General features: G+C 37.1%; 1 protein-coding gene and 1 long non-coding RNA gene across 2 annotated transcripts in view; one reads left to right on the forward strand and one right to left on the reverse strand.

The window, feature by feature from the left end:
- The window catches only part of Tbc1d5 (TBC1 domain family member 5), a 454,552-nt gene that overhangs the window by 375,899 nt on the left and 55,848 nt on the right, over positions 1–22,805 (forward strand). The window contains exon 20 of the mRNA XM_048801010.1: positions 10,238–10,401. Within this exon, the coding sequence (XP_048656967.1) occupies positions 10,238–10,401 (164 nt within the window). The remainder of the gene's footprint in view (positions 1–10,237; positions 10,402–22,805) is intronic.
- On the reverse strand, positions 3,130–7,831 carry LOC125616245. The gene is made up of 2 exons (XR_007346851.1): positions 4,736–7,831; positions 3,130–3,715 (listed from the first exon to the last, which is right to left on the reverse strand). It is a non-coding gene; the product is annotated as an uncharacterized LOC125616245 (long non-coding RNA).

A 22,805-nucleotide genomic window follows, 5' to 3' on the forward strand; every position in this document is an offset into this window, starting at 1 on the left:
TCTTATTTTTTTTTTTCTTTTTTTGGCAGGGTGGGGGGTAGTTTACCAGGGATTGAACTCAGGGCACTTGACCACTGAGCCACATCTCTAGCCCTATTTTGTGTTTTACTAGAGACAGGGTCTCACTGAGTTGCTTAGTAACTTGCTTCCTAAATTGCTGAGGCTGGCTTTGAACTTGCGATCCTCTGGCCTCTGCCTCACAAGCCACTGGGATTACAAGCATGCACCATCACGCCTGGTCTGATTATAGTCTTAATGAAATTTGATATTGGGACCTTTGCCTTTTAATATACAATGGTTATTGGGTTATAATTTTTTAGGGAAAAAGTGTAAAGTGAGATTTCACAGTGTAGGTCAATAAGTAATTTTTAGAAAAGTATTGGAAAATTTCATTTTATATCCTGAAATGTAAGTTATAGTTACACACACGCACGCGCGCACGCGCACAACCATGACAGAATTTGTTTTTTTGGTACTAACTACTTGGGGTTTTATTAAAATTAGTTTAAATTTCTTAAGTAATTACCATAGCAATGTTATATTTTTTAAAAATTTTTTGAATTTATACTTATATGTATGTATTTATCTTATGGGTGTGATGCACAGAGAGGTATCAATAGTACTTGTCACGTTGCTTTTAATACAAAAAAGGGGGAAAGGGTTGGGGTTGTGGCTCAGCGGTAGAGCACTCGCCTAGAGCGTGTGAGGCGCTGGGTTTGATCCTCAGCATCAGATAAAAATAAATAAATAAAATAAAAGTATTGTGTCCAACTACAACTAAAAAAATGTGGGAGGTGGGGGGGTCAGTCTCCCTCTCCAGGTAACCACTGTTGATATTCTTAAGGTAAAACTAAAAATGCATACAACATTAAGCAAGCCCAATTAATTGAACATATTAAAGAAGGGGAAGGAAGGGCCCTCCACTTTCTCCTCTTACCTCTTTCTGCCAGCCCACTTCCCCAAGGGTAACCATTGCTAAGTTTCTTATGATTCCTTCCAGTGGGGGGCGGTGACTGAAATTGAGGAGTAACATGGGAGTCACATTAATTTGGTAAGAGCTCACTGGCCTGAATATGACTTCCCCTTTGGTAAGATCTCACTTGCCTGAATATGACTTCCCCTTTGGACTATCAAGATAAAATGTAATAGAAATGTTCCAGTATAGATAATAAGCAGAAATTTGATAGGACAAGAAAAGGGAGGCCAAGTCAACAGGAATAGGACACAGTAAGACAAGAAAGAGACAGTTCTGTTCACAGGAGTGAAGGAAGAGACCAGCAACAGCAACAGCAATGTTCCTTCTGGGGGACACTCTGCTAGCTACTCCGATAGGTATGACAAGTAATGGTCCTGAAGCAGAACGTATGGTTCCATTGTGTTTGGTATAATCACTTTAAGGCAGAGGAATGTGTTATATGTAAAATGACTTCTGGGAAGCATGAATTAGCTAGAAAATGCATTTTTATGGAATATCTATTCCAAATACATGGAATAGTGAGTTGCTTTTGGACTGAGAACAAGGTCAGAATTTGGTCTGTACTTTCAAAAGTCCTCATTCCATTCTTTAATTTTAGATCATATTTGCCACAGCCCACTTGGCACTGTCCTTTCTGGGGTAGTGTAGCTTTGTCTAGGATGGGTTTGAGTTTGAATCCTGGCTCCATCACTGCCTTGTCAAGCATCCTGGGAAGGTTGCTTAACCTCTTATTGGTAAAGAGGGAATAAGAGCAACTACTTAAGGTTTGTTGCGGGACCTTATTCCCAGCACTTGTCCCATAATAAGGGTTCTAGGCTGCTACCTGCTTAGGTAGTAGGTGTAATGGTAGCACCATTATGTGTTTTATGTTTTCTCTGGTTTGGGGAATTAAATTATGAAGGAACCCAACCAACACCTCTGTCTTTTCTTAATTATTGTTTCTGGTATTCTAAAAATATGTGTTTGCTTATGAGTCCCCTTAATTTTAGAAAATATCCAAGGAAACTAAAAATTTTTTAAGATTTGTTAGATATAATTACATCATTTTGGAAGAAAATGGAAAAAAAAATTATGATAGTTCACAAAATTGAAACTTTTGCCAAGGGTAAACAAAATTTAAATGAATCTACCTGGAATTTTAGATTAACTCAGTACTTGAACTATAATGTCAAATATTGAGAGTCTAGAGATCATGAGTAGAGTACAGTAGTCTAAGGAGTAATGAAGAGAATTTCCCAGAGCTGAAGGAAGATATTGGCATGGAGTTAAAAAAAAAAAAATCTGACAAGTAAGATAAAAGTTAAAAAGACCCTTCTCTAGGAGCTCCACAGAAAACTTATAGAACTTCAGGATGAGGAGAAGACTTAAGGTTTCCAGAGAGAACCAAAAAGAGTCTTGTTTCCAAGACAACATCAGATAGACATCAAATTTCTCTTCAGCAAAGCTGAGGGCCTGGAGACATTTGAGTTTATTTCCAAAGTTTTGCAAGAAAATTGTCTTGAGCTAGAATCTTATTTTCAGCCAAACTAGCATTCAAACAGGAATACAAAGCAGACATCTTGGGGACCTGAAAGAATTCAGGTCTACCAACAAACCAAATTCCCACCTGCCCCCACATAATTACTTTATACACATATCCCACCACTATAAATGTAAAATTGTTATTCTAACTCTTTAATTAATAAATAAATCAAAAACAAAAATTTCAAATGTTTTAGAAGTCAGTGGTAACAAGAAAACCAAAAATAAAAGTCCTGAAAGATTGAGATAAAATAATAGAGGAAATGCAATTTTTTGAAAATAAGAAAGACAGTGAAATAATTTTCAAAGTATATGATTCAGTAAAATAGAACAAGAACATCAAAATACATCTGAAAAAAAAAGTAAAGGGATGAGTAAGGATGAGAGATTTAACAACACTTAAAACATGTTACATCAATGAAACCAAAAGGTGATACTTTTAAAATTACAGTAACATTCAGTAAGTCTGATCAGAAATGAATGAGATAGCCAGGTGTGATAGCATACTTTTAATCCCAATGATTTGGGAAGCTGAGGCAGAATGATTGCAAGTTTGAGGCCAGCCTGGGCAACTTAGACCTTGTCTCCAAAAAGAGAGAGAAATGTTAAAATATACAAAATCAGAATTATGATGTAATTAAAAATACAGAGGAAGGGTGTTTTATTATGAAAGTACTGCATACAACATAACAAGCTGAAAATCTGTACAGTTTTCTCTTGCTGACAAAAATTAACACAAATTTAGGTAGTTTGGTAATATAGATTCACTGTTTAATAGAGATGTAGGTCAGAAGTCTGACAAAGGTCTCACCAGGCTAAAACCCAGGTATCAGAAGGCTCTAGAGGAGAATCTGTTCTCTGGTTTATTTGCAGTGTTGGCAGAATTCAGTTTCTTCTAAGTATGCAACCCATTTCCTTGCTGACTGTCAACTGAGGACCATCTCCAGCTTCCAGAGGATGCCACGTTTCTTGGTTTGTGGCCCTTTTTCTCCATCTACAAAGCCAGTAATGCCAAGTCCGATTCTTTTCATGGTTGAGCTGTCTCCTGTTTCTTCTTCAGTACATCTCTTTGAGTTATTCTTCTGTCCTTATTCTCCCTTTTTATGGATTCATGGATTAAACTGACAATCATGATAACCCAAGATTTTCTCTCCATCTCAAGGTCCTGAATCAGACCTGCAAAGACTCTTGCTGTGCAAAGTTACATATTCAGAGGCTCTGAAAATTAAGGGCACAAGCATTATTCTGTCATGTACGTGGCTTTTTAAAGGAAGACATGATCCAGTAAAATTGACCCTGGAAAACCTTAACAGAGGAACAGACAGAAAAATCCAAAAAATAAGATCATCATTGTAATGCCTTTAAAAAGTCACTAATTTCAGGAAGTTTTGTAGATATCTTACCCAAACTTCACAAGAATAGATGAATTTAGTTAAAGTAACTTAGAAAAATAACGAATTTTTTCATTTCCCTTTGTGAAAAAGTCATGTTCTTATGAATCAAAATGCTCTGGCTTCTTAGGTTTATCTTTTGTTCTGTGGACTTTTAAAAGTAATTTGGCATTCAGAGCTGAGCAAACTTTCCTGTTAGTTTAGCTCTATCTTCCACCACCTCTAGAGGCAGTAAAACCATTGGCTTAAGGAAGAGAGGAGCAATGAGAAATTTATAAAAGAAAAAAAGAATAATTTATATAAAGTACCTAAATTTTATCTCAATATTCATCTTAGGGAAAGACATGCCTTCTTAAGCAGGACTTTAAAAACAGAAGCCATGAGAGGAAACACACACACACACACACACACACACACATACACACACACACACACTCATTTCCAAATTTTAGAAGGAAACTCCAAACTATTTTTGAAAAGTAAAATAAGCAGAGACAATTCACACAGGGCCTTGAAACAGTCTATAAATAATTATAAAGGGTACCCAGCCTCACTGGTTATCTGAAAACATTAAGCTAGCACAGTGAAGTCCCCCCCTCAATCCACTTAGCCAAATAAATAAGTAGATGAATAGATAATATATAATTATATATAATTATCATGTCATGTTATATTTACACATAAACACACACACATACATAAAATATCATATTCAGTCTGCAAAGATGATGGACATTAAGATTTCTTAGCTGGCTTATAATTTGTCAAAATCCTAGGAGATGACAATCTAGAATCATTTAAAATGCACATATACTTAGGTATAGCATTCACACTCATATAAACTTACCTTTTAGAAATAAGCAACTGCCTAAAGATGTACCTCTCTTGCCAAGTGTGGTGACACACACATGTATAATTCCAGCAACTCAGGAAAGTAAGGTAGGAGGATTGCAAGTTCAAGGCCAGCCTGGACATCTTAGTGAGACCCTGTCTTAAAATGAAACATAAAGAATGTTGGGGATACAGCTCAGTGGTAGAGTGCCCCTGGGTTCAATCCCCAGCATTGAAAACAGACAAATTAGGATAGTCACCGATAAATAAAAACTTAGAGTATTCATTATTAGCAAATCTGCCATAGTGAAGGAAATCCTTCAACTAAAACAACAGAATGCTAGATGTAAATTAAAATTTGCATGAAGATAAAGAATATTAATAAAAGTAACTAGGGAATTATAAAAGACAATTTAAAAAGTTTTTTTTACTTATCTGATATTGTTAATATCACAACACTAACCAAATTAATAAATATTTATCATAATTCTTTTCAAAAATCCTAGTACTTTTGGGGCAAAAAAAAAAAAAAACTCATCCTAAAATTCATAGGAAATGCAAAGCACCCCCCCCAAAACAATCTTGAAAAAGAACAGAGATCAAGAATTCACATATCTTGATTTCAAAATTGATTATATAGCTATAGTAATCCATATCCTGTGATACTAGCATAAAGGTATACGTATATAGTATAAAAATAAATGTTTATTTTTTGTGGTAAACTGGTTTTCAGCCAGGGTTCTCAAACCATCCAAAATGCAATCTGTTTTTCAAATGGTGCTGGGGAAACTGGAAATGCACACATGAAAGAACAAAGTTCCAAATACCATATACAAAAATGGACTGTAGACTTAAACGTAAGAATTATAACTAGAACTAGAAGAAAACTTAGGAGTAAATCTTCATGATCTTGGACTAGGCAGTGGTATCTTAGATGTAAATACAAGCAAGAAAAGAAAAAAAAAAAGCAGGGAAATGGGATTTCATCCAATTGAAACTTAGGATTCAAAGGACAATATTAAGAAAGTAAAAACAAAGCACAGAATGGGAGAATTTTTTTAAAATCACATATTTGATAAGGAACTTAAACCTCAGTGATAAGGACAAATACCTCAATTTCTAAAATGGATAAAAGATTGGAATAAATATTTCTCCAAAGAACATATGCCAGTGTCTAATAAGCACATCATTAGTAATTGGGAAATTGCAAATCAAATCACAATGAGATACTATTTCACACCCGCTGGGATGGCTAAATTAAAAAGACAACTGGTAATGAGTGTTGACAAAGATGTGAAGAAGTTAGAATCCTTATACAATGCTGATGAAAATATAAAAAGGTGTAGCCAGATTTTAAAGAGTTTGGCAGTTTCTCGTAGAGTTGCCATATTGATTTAGTAGTTTCACTCCTAGGTGTCTTCCTCAGAGAGGTGATAACACAGCTCCACACAAAAACTTACATACCAGTATTCATAGCAGTACTATGCATTATAGCCAAGAAACAGATATAAGCAGTCCATCAGCTGATTAATGAATCAACCAAATATGGTGTATTATTTGGCAATAAAAAGGAAAGTGAAGTCCTGGTACATGCCATTACAAGAGTGAACCTCGAAAATATATGTGGTCACAGAGGGCAATATATTATATTATTCAATTTTATGACATGTTCAGAAAAGGCAAAAAAGAGGAAGTAGATTAATGGTTGCCAAGTATTATGGGAAGGGGGAATAATTGCTAATGAGCATAGAGTTTAATTTTGGGGTTATGAAATTGTTCTAAAATTAGTGGTAATGGTCATGTGTCTCTATACTAAAAATTATTGAAATATACACTTTTTAAAAGGCAGATGTAAATCTGTTATTTCTTAAAAGGTAGCTTTCATATTTAATCTATTTGCAGTGAGAATATATTTGTGTGTTAATGGTATAAATTATTAGGTGGTTCCTGAGATTGATTTTTTTTTCGAGGTGGGGGGGTGTGCTGGGGATTGAACTCAGGGCTTTATGCATTCAACTGAGCTATATCCCCAGCCCTCCTGACATACTTTTTATCTCAGTGTTCTCAGACCCTAGGCTGTAGAGATTATTGCAATGAACATGTAACACAGAGAAGTTAAGGCCTATAGCCCTGGAGGTAGGTGGGAGACATGGAGTCAGAGTAAGGAAGGGAAAAAGTGAAGGCCAGGGTAGAATTTTCATATTCTAGTTCTGACATAAGAATAAAATGCTTCTAGACAATGGGCCCTGTTCTTCCCTGTCCTTTCCTAACCCAAAGGTCCTCCACTATCTTTGAAGGCTCAGCTCTGGTATCACTTATTAACAGTTTTGATTCTTCAGGAAGCTGCCCCTGAGATGGAGTTAGGAGTACAAAGAGTGTAATTGGGAATAACATTGGTGAAAGAAAAGAGGAGAAAACAGGACTGGGCAGAGGGAGTGTCAGACTATAATGCAGACCTACCACATGTCTCCATCAACTGGATAGGGAAATCTGCAGCTAAGGTTTCCTACCAGAAGAGTTCTGTGCTGGGTGGAACTGGGTGGTCCTAGCTTCCAGTCACTAGCTAGGAGCCACACTGAGAAGAGCATGGATTTGGTTCAAAATCTGGAGTAGGTCCTAGACAACCTAACAGCTAGAGGCAGTCAGCTAACTGTATTTCTTGAGGCAGCAAGTGTTTCCTTAAAGGGGACATAGTAGCACTTCCAAGTCTGTCACCCCTCTGTGTGAAATGTGTCTTGACTCTCTCCTCTCAGCCAAGGGAGAGGCAGTTGCTCTCTCCTGAGAAAGAACATTCTTTCATCATTCCTGGTTTATCATTTGTCCCCTTGTCCCTAAATTCTGAACTCTTGGTAGATAAACTCGGTCTGAACCCCTAGTATCTAATACAGAGGAGGCTTCCATGGGCTAGCCTTGAGACCAGGTACAGAAGACTAGGAGTACATAATTATTTGCCACTTTCTGTCCCTTACTTTTAAACCTCCACATTCCCAAGGGGACCCGTTTTTGTTTTGTTTTTAATCATGATCAATTTTATTTTTTTAATATATTTTATTTTTATTTTGTTTTAATTAGTTACACATGACAGTACGATGACCTTGACATATCATACATTTGAATCAGATGGGATATAATTTCTCATTTTCCTGAGTGTACAGGTTGCAGAATCACATTGGTCATGCAGTCACATATATACACACAGTAATAGTAATGTCTGTTTCATTCTACTATCCTTCCTATCCTCCCAACACCTCCCCTCCCATCACTTCTCTCTACCTAATCTAAGGTAACGCTATTCTCTTTCTTTCTTTCTTTCTTTCTTTCTTTCTTTTTTTCTTTCTTTCTTTCTTTCTTTCTTTCTTTCTTTCTTTCTTTCTCACATCTTTATACATGTGTTTTGTTTAATGATGAGGGTCTTCTTCCACCATCCATGTAATTCCCCTTCTCCCTCCCTTTATTTCCCACCCCTCTTCCCTGTGCAAAGGTACTCTTCTTCCCCTGCCCTTCCTCCCTACCCCATTTTGAGTCACCCCAAGGGACCCATTTGGGGTTCTAACCCCTTTTTCTCTGTGCCCTTCACATCTGTTGAGGACCTCATGGCTTAAATACAGTCTATATGTCATATGCCAGTCTTTCAAATTTATCTCACTAGCTCATCCTTGTCCCCTAAAAGCCAGATTCATTCCTTACTCATAAGGAATTCCTTACTCTTTATTTTGAATATATGATTAGGTATCCCAGCCCAACAGGTCTACAAGTGAACTACTGATTTTATTGCTAAAACCTTCCTCCTCCATTAATAAGTAGCAACTCTACTATACTTCTTGCTTAGATCAAAAAGTTGAAGTTAAACTTGCCTCCTTTCTTCCTCTTGTACCCTTAACAAATCCAGTCAGTTTTGTCCCGAATCTGAACACTTCTTTCCACTAAGCTGTGATTAGTGTTGGTACCTGAAGTAGCAAAAATTGGTTTCCCTGATTTTTGCCTTTGTCTCCCTTTCTCTTGTCTCCCCAATTCTATTCTCAACACATCAGCCAAAATGATTCTTTTAAAATATAAGTCAAGTCATGTCACTCCTCTCCTAAATCCTACAGTGATGTTCCATGGCTTCCATTCTCATAGTAAAGGTGGTTGCATTGTCCACAAATCCACACCTATTCTGATCCCCTACTTCCTCCCAACCCTCACCTCCTATCTATCCCTGTCACTCTTAGCTTTAGCCACACTGGCCACTTTGTTGTTCCTTGCCCAAAGTTCTGCCTTGGGGCCTTTGCTATTATTTCATATGTTATACAAAGCTGGTACTTCACTTTTCTTCAAGTTTCTGTTCAGATGTCATTGTACCTCAATTCTTAGTGACACCTTCCTTGATTGACCATTCTATTTAAAATTGCATCACCTTCCTCTAGCACTCACATCTCCTTTGATTTGTTTCTGAGAGCACTTACTACCATATAAAATTATATCTGTTTTACTAATATATTTGACCATGTCCCCTCACTTAAAAAGTAAACTCTATAAGGGGTAAGATTTTTGAAAGTTGTAGTTTCTCCTCTCTTCCAGTAGCCATTAAGCATCTGACACTTACTAGGCCTTCAGTTGCTAATGGGCTAGGTCATTAATAAGTTCCTTTACTGTCCTATGAGAGTATTCCCATTGTGCAATTATGGTGGCCTTCTACACCAACCCACATTCTCAGTGGGACATACTAGAGCCATTGTTCATGTCTGAGGGAGCTCTCTGGGTCCAGGTTCTCTCAGTGAAGAAAGGCATTGCAGGGGAACACAGACACATTTATACTAACAAGGGCACAATCTAGAAAGAGGTCCTATGAACCAGACTGTCCCATTTCCTGTTGTATATAACCAGTAGTCCATATATATGTTCTGCAATCAAGAAAAGGAAAAGAGTCTCTTCTAAAAAACTTTGGTGAAAATTGTGTATTTTTTTAATCTTACTAATGTACAGTATAATAGGTTTTGTTTCTATAGTTAAGGATTTATTCCATTAGTGAGGAGAAAATTAATTTAACCACTGATTTATAGTTTTTCGATTTTTAAGTTTTAAAAAATATTATATGCATGAGCTGTGTAGCACAGATTACATACAGGAAACTATACTGGTACTTCATTGTTTTAAAAATGGGTAGTTATGCCAGTCACAGTGGTCTATGCCTATAATCCCAGCAACTCTGGAGGTTGAGACAGGAGGATCTCAAGTTCAAAGCCAGCCTCAACAAAAGTGAGGTGCTAAACAATTCAGTGAGACACCCTGTTTCTAAATGAAATACAAAATAGGGCTAAGGGTGTGTCTCAGTGATCAAGTGCCCCTGAGTTCAATCCCCAGTACCAAAAAAGAAAAATTGGCAGTTACTCTGATACATAAAAATGCCATTTGAAAATTCCAGAGCATCTTTATGTTGAGTTTGTGGTGTCATAATTGACCATATATCAAAAGTGGTAGATTCGATAGTTTACTGAAAGAGTCGAGTTTCATTATTGCTACTTAATTTCTTTTACAGGGCAAAATTCTAAAAACATCAGTTCATCTCCAAGCATTGAGAGTTTGCCTGGAGGAAGAGAATTCACTGGCTCCCCACCTTCATCTGCTACTAAAAAAGATTCCTTTTTTAGCAACATCTCCCGGTCCCGCTCACACAGCAAAACTATGGGCAGGAAAGAATCTGTAAGTATTTGAAGACCCTTTATTTGGTTTTTATTCTTCATTTTCCTCTAGACTATTGCATTTACAAAAGCTCCCCTGGTGCCCATTTTTATAAAGCTCTTATAACTTTCATGAACTAAAACAAATTATTTTATCAAAAGTATCTTAGTTTTAATAGTATAATTTAGTAATATTTTAAGGCTATGTTCTTTATTAGCGGGGGGAAAGGTAGCATTATTAAAAATGAATTTAATCTTTCCCAAATCCCTGGACTGTCCTTCTGTCCTCTGCAAAATGCATTTTTGTCAAAACCCATTTTTTTTTCTGAAATTTAACAAATAACATTATATCAGTGAGAGATTATGACATTTGAAATAAACCAAGCTAATTTTTCCATTTTAAGTATTTCTTAAAAAGTAAAAATAATTATCTTACCATTTGTTTCTAAAAAGCTATAAACTACATTTAAGTTATAGTGTTTTGATAGTTGCTCTGTAAGATCCATTGTATACATTTCCCAATAGGACATATCTAAAGCATATCAACTGCTTTAAAAATTTTGTTTTGTAGGCAGGGGCTGGGGCTCAGCGGTAGCACACCTGCCTGGCAAGTGTGAAGCACTTGGTTGGATAAGCACCACATATTAATAAATAAATAAAGGTCTATCAACAACTAAAACATATTTTTTTAAAAATCTGGTAGTATCTGAAATCTTTATAAAATAACTTTATAAAACTTTGTTTAACCACATTTTATGGCTAGTTCAACACCTGATATACTAATATGAACTCGTATGCTCACTTTAAGATGAAACATTGTAATAGTAATACAGGATCTAGCTATAATTGGAACAGACCTAAATTTGGGGGCAAAATGAACTACAAAACCTTACAGGGATGATAATTCAAAGTATATAGAATAAATAATATGGTATCTATCTTTGTGATTTTGGATGTCCTTGAGTAAGATAATCAGCTTCCTGGTATTTCAACTACTACATCTGCAAATTAAATAATATATAGTTATACATCACATAATGATGGGGCTGTTCTGAGAAATACATTATTAGGCCATTCCATTGTTCTGTGAACATCATTGAATGTACTTATATCATCTAAATATCTATGATATCACTGACATAATCCTATGGAATCACTGGGGTTCGTCATTGACCAAAACATTATTTTGCAGCATATGACTGTACTTTGCTCTCTGAAGGGAAGAGTTCACTGCATGCTGTCTTCAGATCTCTTTTATTTAGAAACTGTAATTCTATAATTTAAAAAACAGCACAATAGAACAGTTTTGTTTAAAGATGGCACCTTTAGTGTGACCAATTTAACTCTGCTCCCTTGTAAAACTCCAGCCTAAGGAAAATAAGGGTAAAGATTAACCCTGAAAGAATAAGAAAACAAAAGAGAAGACAGCAGAAAAAAAAAAATTTGTTTAATGTAAAGCAGATAGCAGTTGGTAACCAAGTACTAAGTCAGTAAGTAAAACCCAAGAAGCAAGTGCATTTAGGTTGTGAAATCCTCCAGGAACTCAGGAACTGAGAATGAGGATAAAAAGAGAACTGAAGGGATGATAATTCATGGAAGTATTTAAAGAATCCAGTTTCTTTCCCCACTTAAGTAGAAGACCAGAAGTCTCATTTCCAGAGAAGCATAAAACAGAGCATCAGGCACATTCACTATGGAACTACCCTACTGGAAAAGGGGTGATGAATATACTTGAGTCCTAAAGTTTGAAGATACCATGCCACCACCCACACATGCACACAGAGGCTCCTCCTGTTGCTTCCCTGAGCACCAGTATGCTCAACTCTTCAAGCAGAATATTGGAAGAGTTTTCTTTAGGCACACACACAGATGGGGTGTGTACAAACTGTATGTTTACATGAGAAGAGGAGAGAGCAGGAAGGTGGTGGTCAGTAGAACTAAATCTCCTTCCATAGTGGGAAAACAGTGGAGAAAAATTTAAAAGTAACAATACAAACTAACAAAAAAAACCCAAACAAACAAAAAAAAATTGAAAGAGGTTGCTTCTGGGAACAGGAAGTGGAAGGTAGTGTTGTGGGAACTGTCTTTCATAACAGGCCCTGTAGAACCATTTGACTCTTCAGTGTTACACAGGTGACTTAGATTTAAAATAATAACTAAAAATTACAACAAAAATAGAATGCATTGGCATGATAAATTAGAAGAGCTGTCTGTATGAAGAATCATGTATGTGAAGAGCCAAAATAAAGGAATAACAAATGAGAAAGGCATATGGAGACATGTTTCATTTGCATTCTATTATATTTTTGGTAGCATATGGATTAGTCTACAACATTAATTAATTACATCTCTTGATGGTGATATTTTAACATAAAACTGAGAAGTTGAACAAAAATAGAAATAGGGTAACCAAGAGACAGAATGGAAGTGATCATTCAAAATTTAATGTTTCCTAACCTGTGGGGAGAAAGTAGGCAGAAATTTTTAAGAGAAAGTTCATGGTTTTTTAAGTAATACAGTAGTTTTATTATTTTATGAAATAGCGTGTGGTAGTCAGTTCTCTTTGTCATCTCTTGCTAGGATTATACCTCCTTGTCCCCTGTGATCTGTCAAAGTCATGTGACTAGTTTTGTCCAGTGAATTGTGAGTGGAAGTGATACACATGTATTGCCACTGCAAAAGCCTCCACTACTCAAATTTTCTCAGGCACAAAGAGCAGAGTCTTCCTGTCAGCCCAGGAAGTACATACATGAAATATGCGTGAAATATGCTTTGATTGATGTAAGCTTTGATTGATGGTTATCACAGCCTAACAGTGCATAGCTGAAAAATGCTCAGGCCCACAGCTGGCAATCATTCTCCCATGGGAGTGATGAGCTACTTAACTGACATAGGAGTAGTCTCAGTGTCACCAAGCCTGATTAGGTACCCACCATCCTTGCACCCACTTTGCTTTTATTTCCAGCTCAGTTTGGTGTGAAGAAGGGGTAGTGTCCTTGAAAAAGCTCAAGATAGTTTTTTATTAAGTCATTATCATCAGTTTCTCACACCAGCAACTGGTCAGAAATTGAAACAAGATACCTGGAATTAAACTATATGATGCTTTTCAGATTTCAAGATTCCATTAATCTTTTAAAGCAGTCTAGCATCAAGAGTGTTGATGTCAATTATCAAAAAGTTACAATAGCAGTTGAAAACTGACATAAAACCAAAAATAACCTAGTAATAGCTATCATCCCAAGTGTGGTGAAATCTGCTTATAATGGTATTTTGAGAAATGATTTTCAAAATCAATACAGGTGCAACATATCCTGGATGAGCATCACATTATGTCGCAGAACTTTTTCCCTCTTTGTATCGCCTGCATGTGTACCATGTAAAGCCCTTTTGTAATCTGCAGGCTATCTTCTTTAGATAAAGATACATCTGGCCATATGAGAGGGCCATATTTAACTAAAATTCTAAAGAGGTAACAGATTAAGCCTTGTGCAGGTGTTTATAAAAGACATCATTAAACTTCTTTACTGAACTGTGAACAAAGTAGAAAGTTTTAAAAATTGGCCTCACTTCACTACCCATCATACCATGGTTTTGAAGATTGGTATTTATTCATGAAGTCAGTTTTCTTTCTGTCTTATTTCTCAAAAGAGCCTTTAAGTCTTACCTAATTCAAACTACGTTTTAATTAAGCTCATTTGTCTTGAAGAAAAGTGGAAAATGTTGATACTTTTAATATTTTATGCTTTATTTTACATGACAAGTGTCATCCAGTACTCAAGTTTCCTAGAAATGTGCTTTTTAGTTGGTCATTTATCAAATAAATTTTTAGTCATGTTCTATGATTGTTGCTAAATTATTTTCTAATGGTATCTTTGCTTTGGTTAAAGGATAGGGAAGATAATGAATATAAGGAAAACTCTAAAAGTGACTTATGTGAATAAATTCTAATATTTTTAAAAAAGGATTATTTTTTTTAGTTCCTGAAGAACTGCAAGACATTTTTCTATGTTTATGATAATTATATATCAATCTCCAAAAACCTGAAAATATCCATGATTCAGAATTCTCGAGAAAGGACAGAAAAATCAAAAGCTTCCTGAGCTAGATATCCCTACCTAAGACAGGATGCATAATGATAAACCTACCACCAAGGGTTCATAGTGCTTCTGAGGGGCTCACCCCATGTGTTTATAACCCCTGCATTCACACCTCTTTGCCCCTTAGTATACATACACCATGGTCATACTAATAGGACTTAATCTTATAATATTCTTTGGTCTATTCTTTATCATGACAGAATAACAAAAAGTATCAGGTGAATGAAAAAAAAGTGGATTCTTATTTGCCTATGGAAGTAGAGACAACTTGAACATTACCTAATCTACTTCTTGCCTTATTTTTTTTATTGGTTATTCAAAACATTGCAAAGCTCTTGACATCATATTTCATACTTTACATTCAAGTGGGTTATGAACTCCCATTTTTACCCCGTCTACACATTGCAGAATCACATCGGTTACACATCCACATTTTCACATAATGCCATATTAGTAACTGTTGTATTCTGCTACCTTTCCTATCCTCTGCTATCCCCCCTCCCCTCCCCTCCTATCTTCTCTCTCTATTCCATCTGCTGTAATTTAATTCTCTCCCTTTTTTTTTTTGTATTTTTCCCTTTCTCCTCACAACCTGTTATATGTAATTTTGTATAACAATGAGGGTCTCCTTCCATTTCCATGCAATTTCCCTTTTCTCTCCCTTTACCTCCCACCTCATGTCTCTGTTTAATGTTAATCTTTTCCTCTTGCTCTTCCTCCCTGCTCTGTTCTTAGTTGCTCTCATTATATCAAAGAAGACATTTGGCATTTGTTTTTTAGGGATTGGCTAGCTTCACTTAGCATAATCTGCTCTAATGCCATCCATTTCCCTGCAAATTCCATGATTTTGTCATTTTTTAGTGCTACGTAATACTCCATTGTGTATAAATGCCACATTTTTTTTTATCCATTCATCTATTGAAGGGCATCTGGATTGGTTCCACAGTCTACCTATTGTGAATTGTGCTGCTATGAACATCGATGTGGCAGTATCCCTGTAGTACGCTCTTTTAAGGTCTTCAGGGAATACTCCGAGAAGGGCAATAGCTGGGTCAAATAGTGGTTCCATTCCCAGCTTTCCCAGGAATCTCCATACTGCTTTCGAAATTGGCTGCACCAATTTGCAGTCCCACCAGCAATGTACAAGTGTACCCCTTTCCCCACATCCTCGCCAGCACTTGTTGTTTGACTTCATAATGACTGCTAATCTTACTGGAGTGAGATGTTATCTTAGGGTGGTTTTGATTTGCATTTCTCTGACTGCTAGAGATGGTGAGCATTTTTTCATGTACTTGTTGATTGATTGTATGTCCTCCTCTGAGAAGTGTCTGTTCAGGTCTTTGGCCCATTTGTTGATTGGGTTATTTGTTTTCTTATTGTTTAATTTTTTGAGTTCTTTGTATACTCTGGATATTAGGGCTCTATCTGAAGTGTGAGGAGAAAAAATTTTGGTTCCCATTCTATAAGCTTTCTGTTCATGTTCCTGATTGTTTCCTTTTGGGACAGCAACACATTCTAAGAAATATACGGCTGGTCAATTTCATCATCTTGAAAAATAGAGCCAGTGGGCTCTGACCTTAGCAGGCAGTCCAGTCTCATGGGATGACCTTTACATGGACAGTTCTTTCTCAGTGTAAAGGTCATTTTTCAGTACCTGACTACAGGTAGCTTTTTTCATTTCCAACAAGAAACCATAAATGAGTTACAGCATATATTGGAAATTATAATTCACTGAAAGTATAATTAATGTATTCAAACACTAAGGGTATTCACATATACCTTGAAGATGAATATGAATATGTGTTAGTCAAAAATAGTCACTGTTTTGCAAGCCATTTTTTTGAAAGTAGGACATGCAGAAATTGTATAAGTAAATATCATAAATAATAATGGCTGAAGTACAGAAATGCTAATGTGGCTTTAAAAATAACCATTTTAGATACTTTTCAGTAACTTGAATATCAAATATTAAAAGTTACTTCAAAAATTTAAGTTCTAATTTAAAGTGAATAAAATATGAATTGGTTGCATAATGCATGTTCTATCAAAATAAATCTGCACTATTCAACGCAGCAGCAAAAAGTGAGATGTAAATGTATTCCTGACATAGTGTTAGTGGCGGGGAGGAAAGTGTAAAATAAAATGTATAGGAGTATTCCCTACTTGCGGGTTAAATGGTAGAATGTCTCAACAACTAGTTATCAAAATGCGTCTCTCATAAAGACCTGGCTTGGCTGAGATTTGGGGGTGGGCTCTTCGCATTTCCCCAGAAACTCTCAAGTGGGAAGAATGTCCTCCCACTTTTCTCCTCCATGGGGGAAGGAGTGACGTACCAGTGAGACCAGGTTTGAACCTGAGCCTCTTCAGTCCAGGACTGGACAGGGAGCTGACCAGGGAAGTCCAGGATATAGGTCGAACTGCTGTTGCTTTTACCAATCCTTCACTGCCTGGAGCATGCCTATGTGCTCCTCAGTGCTGCACACAGGGCCCAGCTCCCTCCCCAGGCAGCACAGCTGTGTGCAAGCCTGCATGCACCAGGGCCAGGCTAAGGCTGCCCCGCTAGCCCACAGCCGCCACAGGTGCAGCACAGAGTGCCAGATCCGCCCTTGGAGGAAAGGAGCTGCTTTTCCTCCTCAGTAATCAGGATTCACGTCTGCAGCTGTCACAATTTCATTTTAGGAAAGCAAAGTGGAAGATGGCCCTCTCCGAGGGGAATTCTTCAATTTGCATAGTTCCTGGAGACTTCTTTCTGTTACTCTATTAATTTATTAACACTTTTAAAAGTGAGGCAGCTTCCCAAGATGCTCTCTGTCAGATAAATCATTGAGGTGGTTATAAATAAAGCATTACACCTTAAGTCCCTTGGTATCTAACCCAGAAAACTAAATGCTGCTGATTTTCCAGAGAGATGTTATGAAAATTAATTGATGTTGATAATTCAATTCTTCCCTAAAGTTAAGAAAAGCTGGAGCCAGATGAGTACATGGAATGCTTTCCAGTGGTACAAAGAACAAAAACAACAGTGTGGAACCATGCGAGGATCATCAAAGAGCAAATTAGCCATCCAGTGTGGACAGAAGAAACTGAACCGAAGTAGAAAATAAACACCTTTTCCTTGAGATATCTCTCCTTCAAAGTGGCATTTTTTCCCTTAATAACTTCTGTTAGTAAACATTTTCCTCTCTTTATACAAAGTTCTCATAAATTTTGCTGACCAACTAAACTAGTGAGTCCCTAGGAGCTTTTAGGGCTTATCTTTATTTTAATTTTAGTATTTTACAAGAGCTACAACATTTCTTCTAATATCAGAAGAGATTTGGAAATTAGGAAAAAAGATCATTAAAATGTCCAAGGAAGGAACTGCTGCCTTCCACATACTTGGCTTCCACAGAGATAAAAATTGCTTTAATAATAAAGTCACATGTGTCAACTGCACACCCCCACAACTGGAACTGGCCATGTAGCTGTGGTATGTTCTGGATGGGAGAATCCCATGATCCTAATGTAGGGCTTCTGGACTAAGCAATGGTAGGCAATGTGGAGAAAAAGACCAAGCCTTTATTATTCTCTATATTTCTTCTTAATGTAAACAATGCTCCCACTACAGGGTACTCTGGATAAAAATAGCTCACACTGCTAAAGCTAAAACAATATCATTAAACAATATTCTGGTTAAACAGAGCTAAGCACACTTGATGTGCACATCTACACATACATTGGTTAGTCTGTGTGTAATGAAGACTAAATCTCCAACTACATTGTAACTCAGCAAAAGATCTGAGAGAACATAAATTATAGGTCAAAAAATGCACCTGTGCTAAGAACTGCAATTTGTGATGTTTTAAGTGCTACACTGCCGCCACACCTTTCATTTACCTGCCAATACTTGTAGCCAGGATGGCACTACCTACCACGAGGTCGGTCCCTCAGTCCTGACCATTCTAATAATCTACCTGCATCTGAAGCACTTATTACATAGGGCAGTTGTCACGCTTACTTTTTACTTCTCAGTAGGTTGAATTTAGTACTTTTCCAAATTTTTAATTAACAAAAAGCATGATTAGAACCCCATCTGAATATGTGGCTCATTATACTACAACTCGTTGGGCTTTATGCAAATTCCACCTCCTTAATAAAGGACTCTGGGTCCGTGTGTTCTCATGCGTGTATATGCTAGGAAAATAGGAATCCTAGATTTAGATGAGTTAGGAAGGATTATTTCTAGGAAGGTTACTCTATATGGCTAGGTTTTAAAATATTTTTTTATAGTTGTAAATGGACACAATACCTTTTTTTTTTAAGAGAGAGAGAGAGAGAGAGAATTTTTTAATATTTATTTTTTAGTTTTTGGTGGACACAACATCTTTGTATGTGGTGCTGAGGATTGAACCCGGGCCGCACACATGCCAGGCGAGTGCGTTACCGCTTGAGCCACATCCCCAGCCCCCTGGACACAATACCTTTATTTTATTTATTTATTTTTATGTGGACCTTAGGATTGAACCAAGTGCCTCACATGTGTTAGGCAAGTGCTCTACCACGGAGGTACAACCCCAGCCCTATACAGCTGTTCTTGAATTTGAAATATAAAAAAGTGAAATATTATTGTTTCCTATTGAGAATGTGTTCAATATTTAATATATGTTTACTTGATAGTGAAAATAAATGAATATGTGTGTACAGTGCCCTATGTATTAATAAGACTGAATTCCCAACCAATATACCATTGCTAGTTCTGTGTAGAACATTGCTACCTTCAAGTTCAAGGCTTTGGGAGAAGACCTGAATCAATGATATTTCTCTTGTTCACATGCTATTTACACACACACACACACACACACACACACACACCATTACATATATTCAAGACTCCAGAATTTATGGTATATTAAAATTAGTCCCACACGTTATATTTAAATTGATCTAATAACTTCATGATCAATACAAAGCCAAGGACCCTTAGTCTGATGCTCAAATTCATGAAAGGGCCACCATCAAACTCAGTGAAAACCAGGTTGCCATCACCTTACCTAATATTCTATATTTTTAAAATATTTAGGACTTTAATCAACTTGGAATTTATACTATGGAGTGAAGACAGAAATCTAATTTTACCCTGATTTCCATATAGACAAGTAATGATTCCTTCTTATGAAATTGTCACATATGTTCAAGTCTATTTCTAGTCTTATATTACTGGTCTAAAGACTTAATGAGGAAATTCCTTCTAACTAGCATACTGCCTGCGCATACACTGTATTATTAACATTATTTTGCAAATTGTCTTACATGGTTCTGTTTATTTATATTTATATGTGACTTTTGAATCATTTTTTTTGCCACTCCTCAAAAATCTCATTGAGGTTTTTGAGTGACAGTGCATCACATTCCATTTGTTTATTATGATTAATTTTCTACAAGGCTTCTACATTGAGCCCCCCTATTCCTGAAACTGTTATTTTCTCTTTTTATTCTAGTTTACTTCATGGGATTCTATAAAACTTAATAATTTTCGTCTAAAGAGTTTTGCATTTTTTTTTTAGGATTTTACCTATATTACTTATCACTGTACTCTCCTGGCATATGGGACTGCATTCTGATTGGCAACTCGTTAACAAGCTGAAACACTTCCTTCTGTCATTTTGCTAAAAGAATTATTTTAAAATCATAATTGGACATTGATCTTTATCAACTTTATTTTGGGCTTCTATGGACATGACCAGAAAGCTCTTCTTCTGGTGAACATTAATTTACTAAATTTCATCCATTAGTTTTAAAATGTTGAGTCATCCTTGAATATCTGAAATAAAAACCATTTTGCTACAATTATTTTTAATACTTATAGGACTGAATAGCATTTGGAGTTTTGTGCTAATTGGGGTTTGGAATCCTGCTTCATTATATAAACTCTAAATTGTTCTAAAAGCAATGTTGTGTGGATTACTCAACTTGGCATCACGTCTGGCTCATGTGACTTTCCGATAACCCCAATCCCCATTCTGTTTCACCCTCTTAGTGCCACCATGAGCTTGTCACCGTTCTTAGGAAAACATTCTGACATGCACTCCTGGAGCCTCTGGGTGAATGGCAATGTCCTGAGGTGTGGGACGAGTGTGAGCTTTGTGTCCGGCTCTGAAGTGGGCAGCCATTGTGTGAATTTAGTCCTCTGTTCTCTTCCTCTGTGACAGAAGTGAGTTTACCCTGCATGGTGTTAGAACGGCTCTTAGAGCACCTGGAGATACAGGGTCTGCTATGAACAGTGATGGGGACGCGTTCTATCAGTGAAGGTACATGTACGTGTTTATTTCTTTGTATACATCAGCCTTGGTCTCTGCATATTGAATGATACACAGGATTTAATATCACTCATCAAAGAAAGGCTTACTTGGAGCCTTGTGAGAATAAGCTGGTGCCAGAAATTTGGCATGGGTAGTGAGACAGTCTGACTGTAGAAGGAATGAAGATCCTGCAGTTGTGTTAGGAGCTCAGGAAGGGAGGGGGGCTCTAAGTTGAACTGTGTTCCCCCAAAGTTGAAAAGGACCTACCTGTACAGTACCCACGAATGAGACCTTACTTGGAAACAGGACGTTTTAGATGTAATTAGTGAAAATGAGGTCACACTGAAGAAGGACAGTAGCCAATCCAATATGACTGAAATCCTGGGAGGACAGTGTCCCACAGGAGAACACAGGGAGACCAAGTGTGGAGCACTATGCCTATAAGCAATCCAGGGCAGCCAGAGCTGTCTTTAAGGCCGAAGGCGTGGCTCTGCCAACACCTCCACTTCAGATCTGAACTTTCCAGAAGGCTGAGATATTACATTTTAATTTTTTGGTGCCTCTTTATTCCAGAAGTCCCGAGGGAGGGAGGTGTCATGGGTCAGAGCCAGGAAAGGGCACAGACGTTCAGGCTGTCAATGAAGTAAACCAACAGGAAGGCAGTTCAGTGCCTGCATCAAGGAAGTGCTGACATGAAGTTTTATGTTATCTGAGCCAGGAAGAAGGCAGGGACCCATTCTGCACAGCCAGAGCAAATGGGAGGGCATGACCCGAGTGGGGCCGAGAACACAGCCATAGATAGCCAGGAGGGCTAATGGTGGCAAAGTATCGCTAACACTGTATCACAGGTTCATCAAATCGCTGGGAAATGGGTCCAGTTTTTAACTGCAAATACACCTGATAATCTATTTGAAAAATGGTGACACAGAAACAGTTCCTGGGACACAAGCAAACTCCGCACTGTAATCCTGTAATGAAAGGAGTTCATGAAAACAGATCCCAGGCACCGAGGTCCATTCTCGCCTTAACAGTCCTATCTGTCCTTTAAATTCATGACCCCTGAACTCTGCGATCCATGACATTCCTTGGGTTAGGCCAGTCTCAATGTCTGAAATGCCATCCTCCATATAACCTCCTGCTTTCTGATTGATGAGTAAAAGCAAAAATCAATCGTTACGACACCAATCAGGCAAGCAAAAGGCAGTCATGCTGGTCACGCTCTGGTCAACCAGGGCATCAGAGATGCGGATGCCACGCCAAGAAAGTGGGTGACTGCCTTTAACGTTCTGCAAATAGAATTAATTGACTCGCCCTCCCGGTCATATGATGGAGCTATTCTGAATCTGGGAAGGAAACCAGAATTTCTCCCTATCAATTCTCTTTTCTCTTCTCTAGACCACGCAGTCTCAAAAGTTTTTATTCTCCTATGATAATCAGTTTAAATGAGGGAACTCCTGCCAAACTCAATGCTCTAATTACATAGTTAGGAAGGGCCTGATAATAATTACTGCAATGTTCTACCCTCAAACACTGTCAGGCAATGCTGACTGATTTAGATCCAACTTTCTTTTTTCTAAAAAAAAAAATGCATATATATTTTTTAAGCCATCTGAATGTGTATGTATAAAAAATCCACCATCTATGACAGTTAGCATTGATTTCTAATGCAATTAGCTCTGTGTGCTTTTCATTTACAAATAATTCAAAAATATTGATTAAATCCATGAACATAAGGGCATTTTATTATCACTTAGTCTATTATAGTAGCAGACTTTCTCTGAGAAGGCAAGAGTCGTAGGATACCCCTGTGCAGTATCTTTTTGTGCAGGCGAAAAAAAGCTTTCAGACATTCAAATATGATTACAGCAGGGGTCTAAGAGGAAGCATATCAAGGCCAACGGATTGAGTGTTCATGATATTATTCATGCTTGACACAGCTTTTTATAAAATTCTCACTTCTTGTCGCTTAGAATTTTGCTTATTCTTTCTTCTAATTATCAAATTCCATGGTTACTTCTACCAATAAAACAGCAATGTCCTCTTAAAAGAAA

This window comes from Marmota marmota, unplaced genomic scaffold, assembly GCF_001458135.2.
Source record: "Marmota marmota marmota unplaced genomic scaffold, marMar, whole genome shotgun sequence".
Taxonomy (NCBI): Eukaryota; Metazoa; Chordata; class Mammalia; order Rodentia; family Sciuridae; genus Marmota; species Marmota marmota.